The 19353-nt window shown below is 41.7% G+C and overlaps 1 protein-coding gene across 1 annotated transcript in view; it reads right to left on the reverse strand.

Moving 5' to 3' along the window:
- CA10 (carbonic anhydrase 10 (inactive)) overlaps positions 1-13619 on the reverse strand; it is a 364325-nt gene extending 350706 nt beyond the window's left edge. Inside the window, exons 1-2 of the mRNA XM_088138547.1 lie at positions 13331-13619; positions 11945-12430 (exon numbers count right to left, since the gene is read on the reverse strand). Of these exons, the coding sequence (XP_087994673.1) occupies positions 11945-12005 (61 nt within the window). The 5' untranslated portion in view covers positions 12006-12430; positions 13331-13619. The remainder of the gene's footprint in view (positions 1-11944; positions 12431-13330) is intronic.
- Between the last annotated feature and the right edge of the window lie 5734 nt (positions 13620-19353).

Here is a 19353-nt window from a genome sequence, read left to right on the forward strand (position 1 = left end):
TTTTTTAAAATAAAGTTTTGTTTTTCTCCTGTAAGATTGATTTATTTCCCATGGGGGTGGCTGGGAGGGGCTGTGGGGTGGAGGAAAGGCTGAATCTTCTACTCACCTATGTTCTATGCCAACATGGCCAGGAGGGTAGTACTATAGAAATCATTTCAAGGTGTTACAGTTTTTAAATTGTTAGAAAGGCATCACAGTGTATGAGAGCCCTATCTCTTTCAAAGATCAGAGCTGGGGGTAGGGGAAGGCACCCCTTAGGTGGTGGCTGCAGGAACTACCACTCCATTACCCCAAAGTAGGATGGGTGGTCCAGGGTATGAAGACTCAGAGGGCTTCTGGAAAGGTTTGGGATCCCCAACCTCTCACCCTGCAGAACCTAGCCCCTGCAACAGATCCATAAGCAGTAGAATCTCACTCTCTAACTCAGTCTTCTCCTGACAGTGTTTCCAGCAAATAACCATCCAGCCTCTGTTTGAAGACCTTTAGAGAAGAAGAACTTACCATGTCATGGGTCTAGCCTAAACCTCTTTTCTTGTAGTTTTAACTCACTCTGGGCAATTGATAATAACTCCACTCCTTATTTTGTGTGACAATCTTCATATCTTCGAAGAATGCTATCATATTTCCTCTCAGTCATCTTTTCTGTAAGCTGTAACCCAGATTTTTTAACCATTCTTCAAAGGTCTTGGTTTCCAGAACCTTCACTTCTGAACTTGCTCTGATTTGGAATATCCAGAACTGGACACAGAACTCCAAATTGTGTCTGACTAAGCCAGAGTAAAGTGAAACAATTACTTCTCATTATTTGGCTTCTCTGCACCTATTAGTGCACCCCAATGTAGCATTTGCCTTTCTAGCAGCAGCATCACACTTCAGGCTCATGTTTAACTTCTGGTTGACAAAGATACTCAAATCTCTTTTACAGAGTACTATTGCCAAATTAGGACTCCCCCACCCCTCACCCTTACTCAGATACAGAACTTTATATTTCTCCCTGTTAAGTTCTACCCTATTCATTTAATCCCACAACTTAAGCCTGATTATATCTTTTTGAATCTTCTCTTTTGTTCATCTAACATCACCTGCAAACATTAGAAATGTGCCCTCAATTCTCTTGTCCAAGTCACTGATAAAAATGTCGAACGGCAAGGGCCTAGAATAGAGCCCTGCGGCACTCTACTCACTACTTCCCTCCAAGCTGAAGTAGAGTCATTAAGGAACACTCTTTGAGTGTGGTAACCCAGCCACTCTCAGTCCACTGAATAGTAGCTCCAACACCTTGCTATTGATCTAGTGTCAACAGAGTCTGAGCATTCTGGCTATATTACCAGGCTACTTGATCAGTTTTCCCCAATGGGTCTTCAGTCATGTCCTCCAATGTCTTGTGGATATCACATTGCTTTGTTTTAGTTATAGCATTATTATCATTTATCATTTATTGGTGGTCACGCACAGACACCAGTTGGTTGTGCTGTCAGATCTATAAGCACTAGGGAATGTTCCTCTGAGTAAGACTATGTCATCATGAACTGCTGCCCTGCTTCTTGTATCATATTCAACTGCCTGCTCATTCTCCCACAACCGTGTGTTGGACTGTTATGCCTTCTTTATTTATGAGGACCTTGACCTTTCCCCACATAGATCCACTGTTTTATTATTCAGTGAGTCAAACACCACTTGTTTCTTTTTGCTTTTTATTGGTACTAAAGTATTAAGTGCTTCTACAATACAAGCATCTCATGCCAAGAAACTCTTTAATACCTCCAGTTTGTATAAAACGTCTTTTTGCTCAATTTGAAGGAGATATTTAAAGGACAGAATCATATGTTTTTCTGTATCAGCAGAATTGCTTTACTAGATATTTAATATCATACTGCTTTTCTTTTATAGCTTACAGTATGGTTCAATTCTATGTGTTCTATTGGTTGGCTATTTTCATGCTTTGTTATAAACTATCATGAATTATTGCTGCTTCTGTCCTAATGCACTCCAAATGTAAAGCTACAACTCCCATCAAGCCCAGGGAGTATGTTTATACTAATTGGGATGATGAGATTTATTGTCATGAGATTTGTTGTCCAAGGCGTCTGGAAGAACCAGCTTATGAAAGAACGAAATAAACTTGCTATACTGGTCCAGCTACTATCTCTCAAATTTATCTCATGGGTTTCTTGCAAGGATAAAACATTTCTGGGAAGGTGGAGAAGATTTCTAGGTACATCACCTTGAGTTCCATAAAATGGGACATAAACATAATAAGTAATTTTAAATATATATCAATTGCAAATTGAATGTTGAAGACCAAAAGTCACGCTGTTGCCATGAGCCAGCTGAAAGTCCACTTAATGGCCCATGGCAGAAACGAAACTCTCTCCTAGCCACCTGGGTCAGCTGAAGAGAAAAACTGAAAAACCCACTTATGAGTTATTTGTAAGTTCAGCTATTTGTGTGATTTTTTTTACCTGCCTGAACTGTTTTCTAAAGCCAAGCTATTATATGTCACGCCCAAAGTAACTATGAAATGCTTCCATAAATGGAATCGGCAAAACAGTTGGATTGTGAAAATGTGATAGCATTTTGCCTGGTGCATCCTGGCCATCTTTGGACTGTGTCACTTTAAAGAGGAGAACTGGGACTGAAAGCTTAGTGGATTAGTCACAACAGAGCATTAATCTCTGCATTCTCTATTTTAATCGTGCCATGACCAACATGATTGGGAAAAAAAATACTGTGATAAAAGAAAAGAAAACCTGTTCATATATAAATCAAACTGAAGAGATCACAGTTGCCTTTATTCAGTTCTGACTTTTAGTAAGAATTTGGTGATCTTTCTCCCATCTTATTTTTGAAGATAAGATCGTCAAAATCTTATTTTTTGCAAATTCCTTCTTTTTCGGTGCCACCAAATCCTTCATGTTGAGTATAACTGAGGTGTTCATTTTGTCTGAAATTCAATTTAAATTCAATTAAATCAAATCAACATTTGACAGGTGTTTTACTTGGGCAAATCTATTTAACTCCTTTTTGAAGGGGATACTAAAAGATATAAATATGTAATTATGATATAGAGAAGCTTTCTATGGCTTATGTTATAAAGTGAAGTTTCCTTTGAATTGGACTTGACTCCTGATGACTTCATGAGTACACCCACGTAGTTTTCTTGGAAACAATACAGAAATGTTTTGCCACTGCTTTCTTTTCTTTCAGTGTTTTTTTAGACTTCAAAATCTAGCTTCCAGCCCTGATATATCTTAGTGATCCCCCATCCAAATACTAAATAGGCCTAACCCACCTTAGTCTTCTTTTTTTTTTTTAATATATTTATCAGCCAAGGTCAGGTAGGTACTACCGCCTACCTGGGCTTTATAGGAGAGCAACAAAAGTGTGAATTCACACACCTGTTTATCAAAGGATCAATAGAAATACTAGCTTGGGCTTGGTAATTTGAAATGTCTGTTGTGCAGAGACCCTTTCTCCAGTATAACAATACCACTAGACTGCAGTTTATCAATGATAAGTTCAGACCAAATAATACGTACCACCAGTATAAATCAGAACCATCTCCACCCGGATCCGAATTATTTCCCTCCCTACTGAAATCCTAATCCTTTATTAGGTTTCAGCAATAGCTCAGAACTATCACTCCACAGTAAGAGAAATGCACATGTGAAACAGACTACACATAACTTGCTCAGGGAGGCAGGTATTCCCTTCCAACCATTTATCTTCAAAACCAGCCTGTATATTATCTGGCCCAGGACTACCTCACTATCTTTACAGTTGTTTACACATTTGAACAAGAGTCTCCTTAATTCTACTGCAACAATGCTATTCTGCCTTTCCAATATATATGGATAACGTATGCAATGAAATGTAGTTAATTCATCTGTTCTACCAATATACACAGCTAACACAGTTTCAATTACACCTCAAGAGAAACTGGCAGCTGTCCTTCAAACAGCACAAGCTCTATTAAATATGGACTGGAAGAGTGTTACCTGCTCTTGAACTTCCAAAACTAGACTGTTTTATGTTCTCTAAATAATAAATGTGTGCTATGTTTGCGAATCATTACCAATTGCTGGCAATCTCTTCTATTCATCTTCACATCAAGAGATCCTCATAATGCTAACCTACTTTTACAGATTAAATAAGCCAACTATTGCTAATTTAAAATACAGCTGGAATGAATTTCTACAATGAAATGTGCAGACTTCTTCAGCATCACAATATATTATATATGTTACAGAATGTCATTTTTTTCAAAAACTTTTGGTTCAAAAAATGTTGCATTTTTTATATTTTTCTCCCGTCTGAATACCGAGCAGTGACTTTTTAAAAAATGAGATAAGTATTTTAATCCATATTTCAAGAAAACAAAAGGTCCCAAGGTGACTTGCATAAAATATAAATATAAAATGCCACAAAATGCCATAATTTAAAACAATAGAAATATTTCAATGCCCAACCAAGCAATCCATAAAATGAATCAAACCGTTTACAAATTGCAAGAGCAATAAAATCGCCATTAATAATCCAAAACGACCTTGATTTTTTTTAATTTAAAACAATTTGAAGTAAATGGGTCTTCAAAGCCTAAACAAAAGTAAAAAAAAAAGGGGGGGATTTCATTCACCGTATTTCCTTCTGGAGGAAGTTCCATGAATGGAACTCTTGGCCAGTCTTCTGCTTCTGCTATCTACCAATCTAATCAAGAAGTGGGGCCTCTGACACTCACCTTAAAGCCTTGCAGACGCATATAAATGCAGTCAGTGCTCCAAGTTACAAGGCCTTTTTAGGCTAATACCTGCACTTTGAACTGGAGTCAGGATTGTGTGAGTGGCAACTAGTCCAACTGGTACTGCGTAAGTGCTGTTCAGTAACGACAGAGGTAAGGGCAGGAGCTGCCATGGCGAGAGACTCTCTCATTTTAAGCATAATGACCCTCTCCTGCCCCCAGAGATATTTTAACCTTATATTTCACCTTTCCCTCACAAGTGTGCCCAAGAAAGAACCATGGTCAGGCTCACACATGTGATTGTGCATTTTATGAAAAGGCATTACATTCCAAGCAAAGAGTTTAGATGCTGCCTTAGAAAACCTCCTAGACCTACAATGAAATTCTCTGTTTGCCACCGCTGACCTCCCAGGTTGTGGGCAATGAAGAATGAGAAGGGAGCACCAGGGATCCGACAACAACTGAATATGCACAGAACAAAGGCAACAACACAGCAGATAAAACATAGGATACAGTAAGCTTTAACACATGGGTTTCCAGTAGTTGATGCAAAAAGTCATCATCCTACGTGCCTATACTACCTATTCCAATGATGCATTTCATGCACGCGGTAGCTTTCAGCCTGCACTGATCTCTGATTTTCTTCACCTGATGTGGGCATGACCAAATGTCCTGCAGCATGCCTGGAATTGGGAATGTTCAAGGAAAAGATGATTGATAGAGACAGACAGACAGACAAACTACAACATTTTATGGGTGAATAGCATAGAGTCCATATGAATGTGTCCTTTAGAAAAGCAGCATATCTTTCTCTCTTTTTTCCAACTGGTACTTTTATATTGAAAGTGAAAATTCATTTATTATCACTATTAGTAGCAGTTATCTGTGCTGTGCAGTACATGCAGACAAATAATAAAAAATATCATCATGATATACACCAGGCAGACCAGTAAGAAAACAATAATTTTGGATTCCTAATTTTCTTTGTTAATAGTTGTTCTGTGGAATATCTAGAATTAAACTAGCATGTTTATTTCATTTTACTAAAACAAACAAAACAAAATATGAATTTACTTCATAGTTGAAGAAGGGAACTCTACTACCAAGAAAACAGCATCCCTTTCTATAGCTCAGATAAGTTACATTGTTAATGTAATTTTATCTTGAAGGTTAGAAGTTATAATTTAACAAACCATGTTAGGAAAACAAAGCTCAGAAATAGTTACAAGCATCAGATTTTTATCTGTCTGTAAGACACCAGCTGAGATAGCCTTTTGCCTTAGGTTAGTCTGATAAAAATAATTACAATACTGAAATTATGTTATACTGTTTGCACAGTATAATTAAGCTATTCTTTTGTGACATATTTCCCAGAGCTAAAAATATGGAGCTTCCAGGGGCTTATTTCATATATATTGGCCAGATATTGATCTCTGTGGATAGCCAGACACCACTGGGTTTTCCAGCTTTCGAAAAATCTCAAGTAGATGAATGGAACTAAGCATTTTATGGCAACATAGTTGCCAAACTCAAATAAAGAACCAACCTTAGGCTGCAATTCTATATATTGATTTGGCCATGTCCTACTGACCGTGGCAGGACACTTCTGCAGTGGCCTACCTAAGAATGTGCTACATGATATTTCGAACTGGAATGAAGAACTCATAAGGTAGTTCAGATGTGATGACAGAGGGGACAAGCTAATAAACATTACTTTAAAGCAAATACTGCTGAAGTCGATGGAAGATGTCAGAAATCAGGGTGTTGTTTCTAAAGAATAAGCTTCTTATTGCAGGGCCAAGTTGTCTCAGAACTGCAACGGAGGCACTGAAGTGACCCAGATCCAAGTTTGCCCTTAGTCATGGAAGTTCCTTGGTTGACTTTGAGCCAGTCACTGTGTATCATAGCAGTGGCCATTTGGAGAAAAAGAGAAGAAGGAAGGAGGAAAATACATTTTATGTGAAAAAATACATGTAAGTGAGCACGTGTGTGGCCTCATACCTAATAACAGACCCTGGGCCTGAAAAGATTGCTCCCCCCCCCTTCGGATTAAGAACTATGTGAATGAAGTTGGAGAAACCACTGAATACATTTGAATACTCTCTCCTTATTCTCCTTCTAGCACTGTCAGAATATCTGGAAGTGTTGGGTTTAAATGGATCCCAATTGGCTATTTGGGCTTAAACTATGCTTTAAGCAAGCCATATTCAAAACAAGCTTTTAATCCTACACTCCTTGGTACTCCAAGCGAGTGATTCATGGTGGAGTAAGGTGAGTATTAACTATTATAAATCAGTCAAGAAGCACAAAATGGTTTTTGAAACTGGGGTACCGGACTGTTAGCAAAAGGCTTGCTATCTAAATGTCACCTATGAGTAACTTCACTGTGATAATTTAGAGAAAATGTGTTCCATGTATAACCAGGCATTCTTTGTCTCCTTTATTTACAACAAGCTTGGGGGTAGAGCTCCAGTCAGACCTGGCATTCATTAACTTTTGCTAATAAGGACTTAAAAACAAAATCTTAGGTCAAGATATTTTGCTCTATAGATATAAAATGCCAGAAAAATGTGAGCATGTTTAAACATCATGTCTCTGAAGCAAAGTAATCCAGATGTGCTTCAGAATATATCAAGAATATTAACAAATGCTAGAGATTACCCAGAGGAAGTTAACTTTGCAAGGACTTGTTAATCCTCTTTTAAATCCATCAATTTTCACAGGATTTAATTATACTTGTGTAGCTTACAAGACAACACTTCCTACCCCATTACAATAGCAAACAATATGGCAAGTTGCACATATGAATCAGGAACCGTTGTTTCATAAATCAGTTTTCCAAAATTAAACAATACAAACACTCCAAAAATGACTCAGGCCCTGGCATATTCATTCTAGCTATTGCCAGTATTTAAGAAGAGATGTTAATGTTTTCTACTGCACCTGATCACCTGACTTTTTAACATTATGAAAACATTACTTAAAGCTGGTGCAAAACAAATGCTTGTGCAAATGTGTCAGCCATTATGTGATCACGAACATCCCACTTATAGCTGAGAATGTTGCTGCTAATTAATGTGTTATGACATTACACGGAAAAAGGACCTGGGCCAAAGAAAAGCATAATATACTCCATACACCTTTTACTTATTATAACAATTATCTGAAGGGCTCAGGGAGCAGCAGCCAGATGGAGTCTTATCTTGACTTCATTTTTTTACAGTTTCCTAGGCAATACATTTATTTAACAATGTTATCCTATAGCATCCTGGTCTCTCTGGGCTATCATTGATTTCCCCAAAAGCCAGATTTTCTACAGGGCTCAAAACACACAAGTCATCATTAAAGTTATTCTTTATTATTATTCTATTCTGATGATCATTTAGTTCCAAGGAGATGTAAAATTACTGCTTTTTATGACTTGAAATTAAAAAAAAAACAATTAAACATTCAAATAACTGAAAATCATAAATTATTTTGCAAGCTAAATTAATCTTGACAAGCTTCCAGGACAATACAAGCATTAAACACACACACACACACCCCTGGGGCTTATTTCTCCATCAGAACAATTTATCTCCAACATAACTAAGCATTTAAAGGAAGCAATAAGCCATGTTAAATAGCCAGAGAATGTCAAATAATAATATTGCAATTACTTTGATAATATAGGGTGCATTTCACAAATTTTCTGAGTTTAGATAATTTGGCTATAGTTTTTCAGGTACCCAAAATTTCCACCACAGCTTGTCTACTGAAACCTGAAATAGGCACAAAGAGTTTAACAACAACAACTGGCAATAGTATATTTGATACACTTAATTTCAGTTATGCAATGAAAATTATATTCTCCAAGATAAAAGTCTTGAAGTGATAGCTATTATTGCAATGAGGTTATCCAGATCTCTTCTTAGACGCTCTTAATATATATATATATATATATATATATATATATATATATATAAATACTACCCAAGAAATGAAAAGAAACAGTAGGAAATCTAGACTGCTGTACTGTATTCATCTGTTAACTACAACAGTGCTTCATCTGCTCCTTCTCCTTATGTGTTAATCTATCTGTGTACCTACTGAGATAAAGGACACAAGTTCTTCCAGTATTATTGAATCAGATCCACACAGAGAGAATCAAGTACCAACAAAAAGCACTTAGTGGTATCATTTCTTTTGTTTCCTATCATTCAGAGAGAAGGAACAACAAAAATATCACTTTGACTTCAATTTATTTCATTGTTTAAACCCATGAATGACTATCTCCTCATTCTTAGCTAAGGCCATTATTCAAATATGCTCCTGAAATCCCCTGCTAAATATCTCCCCCTTTGTATGTGTGTGTGTGAATTCTGACATAAATGATTTGATTAACTTTGAATGCTTTGCTTATTACCTAATTGTGCCCCAAACTGCATAGAAAATACAAGTCTTCTGTCTGCCACGCATAGCAATACTTTAAAAAGGGGGGGGGGGGAGGGGAGATTCATCAACAGTGGTCAACTCAGCATCTTCTAGTAGAAAAAAAGTCTTCAGTCCTTTATTCATTCCTTGGAAGTAAATCTTACTAACTCAAGACATGTATACAGTTATCCTGTGTGGTTTGCTAAGAGGAAACAAAGATTGTAAGGAAAAAAAGGGGTCTAGGGTTTGGAGCTTCAATACTAGCTAAATTGGCTGGAATCGAGCACCCAGACATTTAAAGTTATTTGGCCAAGCAACAGGGACAGACTGTGATGCACTGTGTTCTTTTTTCCCCCAGAACAGTATCAACTAATGTTTTCACATCCTGGAAGAGATAACATAGTCTTAGAGAGGCCCTCTGTTTTTTCCTCTTAAAATATTCCTCTGCCATCAGAGCTCCTGAAAGCAACAAGAACCAGTCAGTTTTCTGTTTCTCTTCCTTTGCAGCTCTTCACATCTGGGATCTTCTCATTCCCATCAGGCTAGACAGGATTCTTTAAAGAGCAAGGTTAGCCGGCTGATCCTTGGCTTGAAAAATTGTCAACATTGCATAGGCTCTGATGTAAGCCCTCCAGGTGGAGCTCATGGGTGCATGTGACATCAACCACAAGCAGTGCTGAAGGACAGCAGCCTTACCAGACATCCTAGAATTCCCATCTGCAATGGACAGTGTTGGGAGTGGGGTGGAGCTCCTACAAGTATGGGGCTCTCTGCAAAATCTGGGATTTCAGGCTTGCTCAGTGTGTGCTAAGTGTGGTACCAGCTGTCTTGGGAAGCGGCACTTTAACTGGCAAGCGGCAAGCAAAACTAAGCATTAGCTGGAAATCTGGCAAGCAAAACTAACACACCCTGAGGTGGCTGGAGAAGCAGCTTTTCTACCTCCTCTAACCCAGTTCTTGCCCCAGAAGACAGCAGTGGAGTTCCAGTGAATGCTTGCTGCAGAATCAGTATCACCCCCACTTACAATAATAACAGCAATGGAATTCAGTGGAGAAGGCTTCCTGGATTGTCCTGCTTAGCCCTGGGAGAAACAGACTAGGAGAAATAAGGCTACTGAAAAGAAGCAAAGAAGATAACCCTCTGCACCTCTCAAATGCAGGGTCCCCTCTTGTGACTTCTGACATTGTTTAGAGTCATCCAATCATTGTTGTACCAATGTAACAGTAATGAGGACAGGCTTTATACACTAGAAGATGCTGTAAGTCAATGGTGGGGAAATGGGTTAAATGAAGATGGATGAGTGGGGCAGAAGACAGGTGTGGGTTGCTATTTGAGAATCCCTACAGGCAGCAGAGAAATGAAATTGCTGTTGAGGAATTTGGGGGCTGGAAGGCAGTTTCCAGAGGTGGGTTATGGTGATGAGGTGCAAGAAGGAGGAGGAAGAAATGGAAGAATCGGGTCTGTTTGGAAGATGTCCTTCTTTCCTTCCAATGCAAGAGGAACATTGACGCTCTGATACAAGAATTCCACACCAATAAACACGCCACCCTGTAGGAATGGCCCATGAGACAAGGGAGATGTGTTAAGAGATAGCCTCAGATGACATCACTCAAGGGAGAAGTGGGGCCCGTGGGGCAGGACAAGACAAGCGCTTCCATTCAGATAAGGAAAAGGCCAAAGTGATGGGAGCTGAAAGGCTGTCAGAACACAGAGGATGGCTCTCTCCAAAATGGATGGCTGGTCTGCAATTAAATGTTAATGCTGCCAGTGCAGTGAGAAAAGGAATTTCAGTTTAAGTCAAGAACCTCAGGGTGGATGCTTGTAGGGGGCAGGAAGATTACCCAGGTTTTGGTTGGCTTGGCACAGACAGCCTCCCCCCTTCCCCCAATCTTTCCCCTTTGATCCCAAGGGCCAGGATTGTTTGCATCTCTCTCCTGCTGGTCATCTGTTTTAAAATGCCTGCCTATAAGGAAAGGAAGTGGCAACCAGGATTTGGGGGGGGCAGGGGGAGGGAGGGAAGTGCCTCAAACTCCAAAGGTACCAGCTGCATCCCTTCCCTCTTGCTCTCTGACTGCAACATAATTATTCCAGCAAGAGCAACGTGACAAATTAACAAAGCAGCCAAGGCTTTTGAACTAGAAGGGTGTGCTTTCCCCGAAAATAAATTGCTGTAATCCTTAATGCCTGACACCAAGCTATACCTCATCTGTTAATTGGACAGGATCCTTTTTGACAAGTGGAATCACCTGCCTTCAGCCAAACAAGGAGGGAAAAATACTGGAAGGCAAGGAACACCAGATCAGACTTTCCAGCCAAAGCATACAAGGCTGTGGGAGTGGATATCCCTGGAGTTGAAATGTCCATGGGAGGGGGATAGGTACAACACCTCCAGTTTCAAACCACTGCTTTGGCTAGCTCTGCAATGCTTTACAAAACAAAACTGAACTAGAAGTTGGACAACTTTAGGGAAACATGTCACTAATTTATCATACCCAGGACATCCTCCCAATAAAATAGAAAACATATTTTGAAGGCGGAAAACATGTAACCGATCTCAAACAGTATGGGACAACAGCTGCATTACACAGTTTTCCAAACATTGGGGAATGGGCAAAAAAGGCATCCTGGGGGCTGCTGGGGCCATTCACACATGCTTTGGAAATTAAATCACCACTCTCTCTTTTCAACACATCCACTTTTTGCCCTCACAGCTAAATACGGAAAGGAAGAGAGGCAAACCAGAGACAGCCAGGCTGGCATTTCTCCTCTAGTTTGCTCTGTTTTGCTGCGTACCTGAAATGCAGACAATGAAATTGGCTTGCAGAAGAAAAAGCACCTCCCAAACAATTTCCATCCTCCGATTCTCATGCCAAGTGCATCACTCGGTGAAAAAACACAGCAAAGATCAATATTGCAGTTTGAGCAATCCCAGAAAATCTCCTTTTGGACTGGCAGCCTCTATTTCCCAGATGTGCTGACACATGTCCAAGCTCTCTCGTCGCCGTGCAGCTCAAGCCAGATCCTTTTTCTTCCTTTGCCGTCCGCCAAAGACTAAGGAGGCAGCCGCCAGCACCAGCTTCTTCCTTCAGGAGAGCAAGAAATATCCACCAGGTCTCCCAACAAGACATAGACAAAAGACAAAGGACCAGCAGTTCCCCGCTCCGGAAAGTCTCAATTCTAGGGGACCCGAATGCCAAGTTGTCCCCAAACTCTGCACACCTCAGCGAGGCATCGCCCCGGCCAGCCGCGCCGTCCCGGCGTTCCCTTTTCTTCGGCTCGCTACAAAACGATCACAAAGAGATTAAGACACATCGTGTCGGGCGTCAGGTTTTTCGCACCGCGCTTCACCTACAGCTCCAGAGGAGAGGACGAAATACCAAACCCCGGGTCTCCTGCCAAAAAACAGCTCAGGCTCCCGTTAATTCCCAGCATCGGAAAGGAGATTTTCCGCAATGCAACTGCAGGGGTCGTTCTTCCCTCGCCTACCGCGGGTCGCCTGCTCTTCCCTCCCTCCTCCCTTTGCTTTGCAAGCTAACGGGGAGAAGTCATCGCGGAAGCAAATAAATTAAAATAAATAAATAAAGAGCGTGCCAAGCGGCTCCTGTTTCTCTCTCTCTCTTTTCATCCCCCCACCCCGTTTCTTCCCAATGTTCTCAAAATTAGATGGGGTGGCTTTGGAAGAGATGGGAAAGAATGCATTTACATCGCGGTGCAACACACGCACAGAGATCGCTCGCCTCTTCCGCCAGCTGAAGTACTGTATACCGGGCCCGCTGCCTCAGCCCATTTCCCCGTAGGGCTACTCCTGCCGCCGGGAAAATATATTGAGCTTCCCTTTCCCCCTCCTTTCCGAACATTCGCATGCGAAAAAAAGTAACTGCAGATAGATACTTTGCTCTAAGCGGGGCAGAGCTCGGCGAGGAACTAGCGAAGTAGTTATGCCTTCCATCTATGGCTAGAAAGAAGGCAGGCGGGAGGTCCTAAGCAGGTCCGCTTTAAACAAGCCCTGCGCCTTACGGGGAGACCTGCTCCCAGGTAAGCCTACTTCCGGCGAGACTGCAACTGCAAGCGCTGCCCTGGGCTGGGCGGCAAAAAGGCCAAATGTTTGAGGAGCCTCCTGTAGGCTCGCCCGGCTTGGATCCTACTCGACTTCTCCGCGAGGAGCGGTTCCATACTCACCCCCTCCTCCCGGACGCTCCCGTTGGCTGCTTCTCTTCCACCTCCTCCGGCAGGGAGATGGGGTCCCCCGTCGTCGATCTGCCCGCAATCCCGCAAAGAGCGCGAGGTCAGGCTGCTCCGCTCGGGCTCAGCTCTGGGGGAAAAGCGCGCCTTGCGGCCAGGTCCTCCTTAGGACTGATCTGCCTGCCTCCCCGCCGCGCGCGCCCCCCACCCCTCTTAAGGGAAGCAAGCCGCGCCGGGCTCCGGGACGCCCGAGCCAGCCCGCCACGCTCCGGCAGCGCCACGCGCAGTCCGGCGGGGCAGGAGGCGGCGAAGCAGCGCGCGCAGGGCAGCGAGCGAGCGAGCGTTCCGTGACGGGAGGCGGCGCGTGCGGCGGCCAGTCGGCAGCCGGAGCCGCAGCCCAGGTTGGAAGCCGGGCTCTGCCGTCGAAGAGCCGCGCAGTCTGGGCATGCCTACTGGGGAGTTAGGAGCCTGCCCAAACGGAGAGCCGCGGCGGGGCTCGCTCTCGGGCTAGGGGGCGGAAAGGCTCTCCCCCTGCAAGTCCCTAGCTGCAAATTACGCCGGGCTCTCGGACGCTTCCTGCCCGCTGCAAACTTTCTTCCCGCTGTACTGATGTATTTATGGGCTTAAAAAAAATCATTAGCAGCAACAATATCCCCCAGAAGTAGCACCAGAACTTGGAAAGAATACTTGCGGGGAAATGGGGGCGGGAGGAAATGGGCGGGTGTGAGTCCGAGGGAAGGAGACTGGCGGCGCAAACCGAAATACAGATTCCCACGTGCGCCGGAGCTGCCCTCCTCGACATGCTTGGCAGGACTACGTTCGGCGTAGAGACGTCCGCACTTGCCCCGCACAGGGACTTCAGGCTGCCTTGCGGGTGCGTGGCGGCCTTTGGTGGCTTGGGCGTTCCCGCGCCGAGGAGGAGGCCAACTGCGGACCCAGTGGCGGCGCCGTGGATGAGGGCTGCCCGCCTGGGGATGAAATGGTCCAAAGTCCTGGGGGGGAGGGGGGATTGCGCTAAGGCGGAATTCGGCCCTTCTCGAAAGCTTCTGCGCATTTTCAGCCCCATTTTATATATGCTTACTCGGAAGTAAGTCCCACTTTGTTCGGCAGACTTACTCCCAAGTGAGCGTGCGGAGGACGGCAGGCCTTCTGAAGAGAGCCGCATATCCTGAATGAAGGGCGGGATAGACATGGAAGAAAGGAAACCATTCGCTTGAGTCAAATTGAGTTAGAGGGGCTAAATTTTGGTGACGTTTTTTCTCCAATCCAGCTTGTCCGGTGAAGAGAGGGAAGCTGCACATTTCCTGGGCGAGGTGTGTTTCTTCCTAGCGAACGGAACTGGTGGGCTTTTGTTCTGCTGGAGGGGAGGGAGAGATTTACAAAGATGTCCGGAATATTTTTAACTGGATACATCCATAACTTTGCCCGGCAGTTTTCTGCATTCCAAACAACGTGTTGAAGCAGCACACTGGCTCCTCCCCTTTCAAAAATAGTTTCCCAGAGAGGTTTCTAAAATGTCTTTTAATGCCTGGCCATTTGCCAAAGGGAGCGGCGATGTGGGTGATGGAGGCAGGTTTGGTAATTTTTTTTTTTTTAATGATTTCACAATATTTTGGCTGGACTCTGTTGTAAATTCATCTTGGTTTCAGTATTGCCATCTCTATGGTTGCAGCAACAGATCAATTTCCCATTTGGGATGCGGGGAGAAAATATCTGTTAATTAAAAATTTATGAAAATTATGAAATGTCATAAATTTCAGCTTTATATATAGATTGTAAAACTCCCAGGTCAGGCACTTTGATTTAATGCAAGAAATAGAGGTCCAAGGCACAAATTTCCATGAAAATGTCAGGATTCTCTCAAATCCACAATCATATTACACCTCAGACAAATCCACCACACCTTAACAGTCATGGTAACTGGAATCTGAATTAGGGATCTGCATATGTCTTCAAGATTTGAGCACACAGCCCCTTTAAACCCACTATTGCATCACAGATCATCCTCTTTTGTTGTGTCACTAAATGTGTACATCAGTCTTCTCTATTCCAGTGTTAGATGAGTTAGGACTGCAAATTGCAGAATTCTGAGGCCATAAGGGGGTTGTAGACCCAATTCAGGGGCGGGGGGGCGGCCATTAGATTGGGCATAGCTAGTCCCATCAAGAATAACATCAGAGCAGCACTCATTTCCCTAGTGAATTATTAAATCCCACCAACTCTTAGAGGAAGATGGGGAACCCAATGCTGAGTTAATGCTACTTTAGCACCATGGACAGCGACAACAGCAGCATGGCTGATGGCATGTAGCTTGTGCTCTGCACTGCATATTAGTAATCACTTAGGATTTGGGTGGCTGCTTGCATAATGTTGGGTTACTATAATTAGTTCTTCACAATATTCTTTTCACCCAGACTTTCTCCATTTGCATCTAGCCACTAGCCAACCAAATAATGCTTAGCCAGCTGACCTCACAAAGCATTTCACTTTCACCTCATCCCCGCTGCATTAGAGAGTTAGTCTGGTGTAGTGATTAAGGCTAGAGACTAGGAGTTCTAGTCCTGCCTTAGTCCTAAAGCCAGCTGGATGACTTTGGGCAAGTCACACTCTCTCGGCCTTAGGAAGAAGGCAATGGCAAACCACTTCCAAGAAAACTATAGGGATTCATCCAGGCAGTCACCAGGAATCAATACTGAAGGCACTTTCACACACCATTGCATTAAATACAGCTGCAATGGGGTGCAGAACAATTGACTTTTAGCTTACTTTTTCATCTGGAAAAGGCTTTCTGTCCCCACCCCTACCCCATTGTTGGCATGGTGTCCTAAAACCATAGGGCGTTCCCCAAGGGTACCAGAGAAATTATGTGTAACTTCAGTTTATAATTTTATTTGTTTATAATTTTGATTAGAGTGATTTGGTTCACAGATGCTTTTGTTCTGTAACTGTATACATATCTACTCAGAAGTGAACTGAGTTTATTGTAGCTTATTCAGTAGTAAGTGGTTATCAGTTTCCAGCCAACTGTTGTTTCACTTTAATTATTGGATGGGTTCACATCTCCTGTGTCTATATCTACCATCTACTTTTACTTATGTCTGCTTGGAATGAGAATGAATGTGTAGATGAGAAAAGATGTGCCCTCCAGCACAAACATCGGGGAGCTTGACCTTCCTTCAGGGACCCCTCTTGTGTGCATGTTCATACATAGAGATTTGTTGTACTCATACAAATACAAATTTGTTGCAATGCAAGCCCAGTAAGCAGAGATCTTTTTGCTACAAATAAACAAACACACCAGAGGATTGTGTTATGTGGAAGCAAATCTCAGATTGTCAGTATGGTTGAGTAACCACTGTTATTAAAAAATAATACAAGTTATCTTGCTTTTGTTCCAAGGATTGACTTGAAACCACTTGAAACAAGTCCTGAACTTGGTGTTCTTAAGAAATAATGGATCTGGTTATCTTCAAACAAATCTCCCTTTTTTGTCATTCTAAGCTATGCTCCCCCCCCTTTGCCCGCCCCCCAGCCTGGTTAAATTCTCTTTCATTTATGTCAGGGATTTTCAGTGTGGGATAAGAGCCTGGGTGTGGGGGAGGCAGTTACAAGAACTTAAATGGGAAATTATATTTTTTAAAAAAGAAATCTTTGCACAAGCAAAGTGGGAGTACTGTACTGTCAAAACCTATCTGGGGTTTTGCTTTTCATTTGGCTCAAGTAAGCCAACTGCAGGTTTAGCCAAACAAAGCAGGAGTGAGTTTTGACAGGGTTCCTCTTTGTCCAGGCAAACCCAATGGTGATTGCAATGCCACAAAGTTTGAGAACCCCCTGAGATATGTTGATTATATAATTATTGAAAGCAAGTTGCATATTCATTTCTTGCCCAATGTAACCCCAGGGGAATCATCAGTTTGATTGGGTGAGGACTCATGCAAAATCTTTTATCATTTTTGGGGATGCAGTAAGTGAAGTGCTCAGACTTACACAATAGAAATAAATGCTGATACCTCCTGTCTGTTCCAATAGGTACAAGTATATATTTATTTACATAAATAGAAAGGTGTATCTATCAGGTAGTGCAAGACCATGGGCTACTAAGTAAATATACTATTGACTACCAGCCCCAGCCAACACATTATTTAAATAGACCTTGTTGAATAAATGGAATATGAATTTACCTGATGTACAGTTATTTCATGCAGAGGTTCTTGTATTCTGGAAACTGTGGAAGTTATCTTTTCTGGCAGGAATTAAGCAGGAATAGAAGAAAGGAGCCATCTTCTACCATGATCAAGGTCTCTGGGATTTGAAGGAACTCTGAAATGGAGGGCGGTAGAGGCAAAGAAACAACGTCTCGCCCCTCCCTTTCCTCGTTCCCTGACAGATATCTTGCCCTTCCACTCTGTTTCTGTGAAAAGTTTTCATTGGAATCCTATCCACATTTTCTTGTGAGCCAATCCCCTTGATTTATATATATATTCCTAAATCTTTGTAGGTTTAAACAGAACTGTGAATCTACATCTGCATCCCTGATAGTCGGATCTGATTCTTCATTTGGATCTTTCTGACATGTCCCATATATTTAAAAGGGACCAGAGTTTGATTGTAGCCATCTTTATGTACAGTATCTCAAGTGCCTGGGTTCTTCAGTGGAGAACTTGTTGTGATTTTTCCACTTGTTCTGTCACAAGAGTTAAAAGAGTATATTTTATATGGAACAGTTAATCTCCTATAAAATTTAAAAATGGTACAAAATGTGTATGAAACTAAGACGAAATCTATAAACACTCTCACACATTTCCCATACATGTTCTATTCCCTGCCTTTACAAAAGGTTAACAACAGATAATTTTTTCAGAAAAAAATGGAAAAACAGGTAAGTCAATGATTTAAAAACTAGTAATTATTATGCAGTTTCCAATATTTAGTCTAATTCATTATTAAACTGGCAAAACATGGAAGTTTAATTTTAATTATCTGGTAATTATAATTACTTGTTTAATTATCTTCATCTCAGAATCAGTTCAGGCATATTTGGTGATAATCTGTAATAATTTTACATCAATGGTGACATGCTCCTTTGGTTCATTATATTCAGGTAGCAAACAGGTTTCCTAAACAATCATGCACCATCTATGGCCATATTAGTCTGTGACATAAATATTATATAATTTAGTTTGTGACATTTCTGAATAAAGTGAGGACCAGGAAGATCCAATCCCCACATTCTTTTCTAACACTTGATAGCTTCTTGCTCTCCAGCTCAGGCAAAATCACTAGGAAGTGGAAGCGATGATGGGAAAATGCAGATACACGGAGGTACCAGACAGGCTTTGTCTCATCTGTGCTTTTCACTTGCATGAGCTTGCCAAAAACTCTTCTTAGATCATGCTAAAGTTTGGAACAGCCTCTTCAGTAGGATTCCATCAGACAACTACACTACCAGGAAAGCTGTTCTGATGAATATTTTTGTGCTTAGGTGCTGCATCTAATTGTGCTCATTGTACAGGAGCTCTTATTTTAATGGCCGCATTGCAACTTTTTGTATTGTGCTGCTGTTAGAAATGTTTAGTTTTATTTGGGAGAATGCATCTTGTCAGCCATCTTGAAAGCTTTTAAGGGAAAACAGTGATGTGTATATTTTTAATAATAAATATCTCATACATAATAAATGAATACATATATACATGATCTATCAGTTGCATTGGAATTATACATGATTGTACAAGAATTAATTCCAAGGGTAATGATTTCAGAACATCAACATTCTGACTGGGTTCACACAATGCTAAACCATACTTATTTAATCATCTTTGGTTGAATAAGTCACAGCTGGGTTTCAGCCACACCCCAAGCCATGAATCCTAGGTTACAAATCACTGTGTCTGCTCACATAATATGCCAAGGCAGCATCCAACAAGCCCATTATGGCTCAGTAAGATGAATGCATCCTGTCTGTAGCTGAAGAAATCAATACCTACCATTCAAAAGGATGTCCGGTATAGTTTGTTTTTTTA

Source organism: Python bivittatus, unplaced genomic scaffold, assembly GCF_059951505.1.
Source record: "Python bivittatus isolate LINGU-HERP-01145 unplaced genomic scaffold, Pbiv_v1 ctg000220_np1212, whole genome shotgun sequence".
In the NCBI taxonomy this organism is placed as follows: Eukaryota; Metazoa; Chordata; class Lepidosauria; order Squamata; family Pythonidae; genus Python; species Python bivittatus.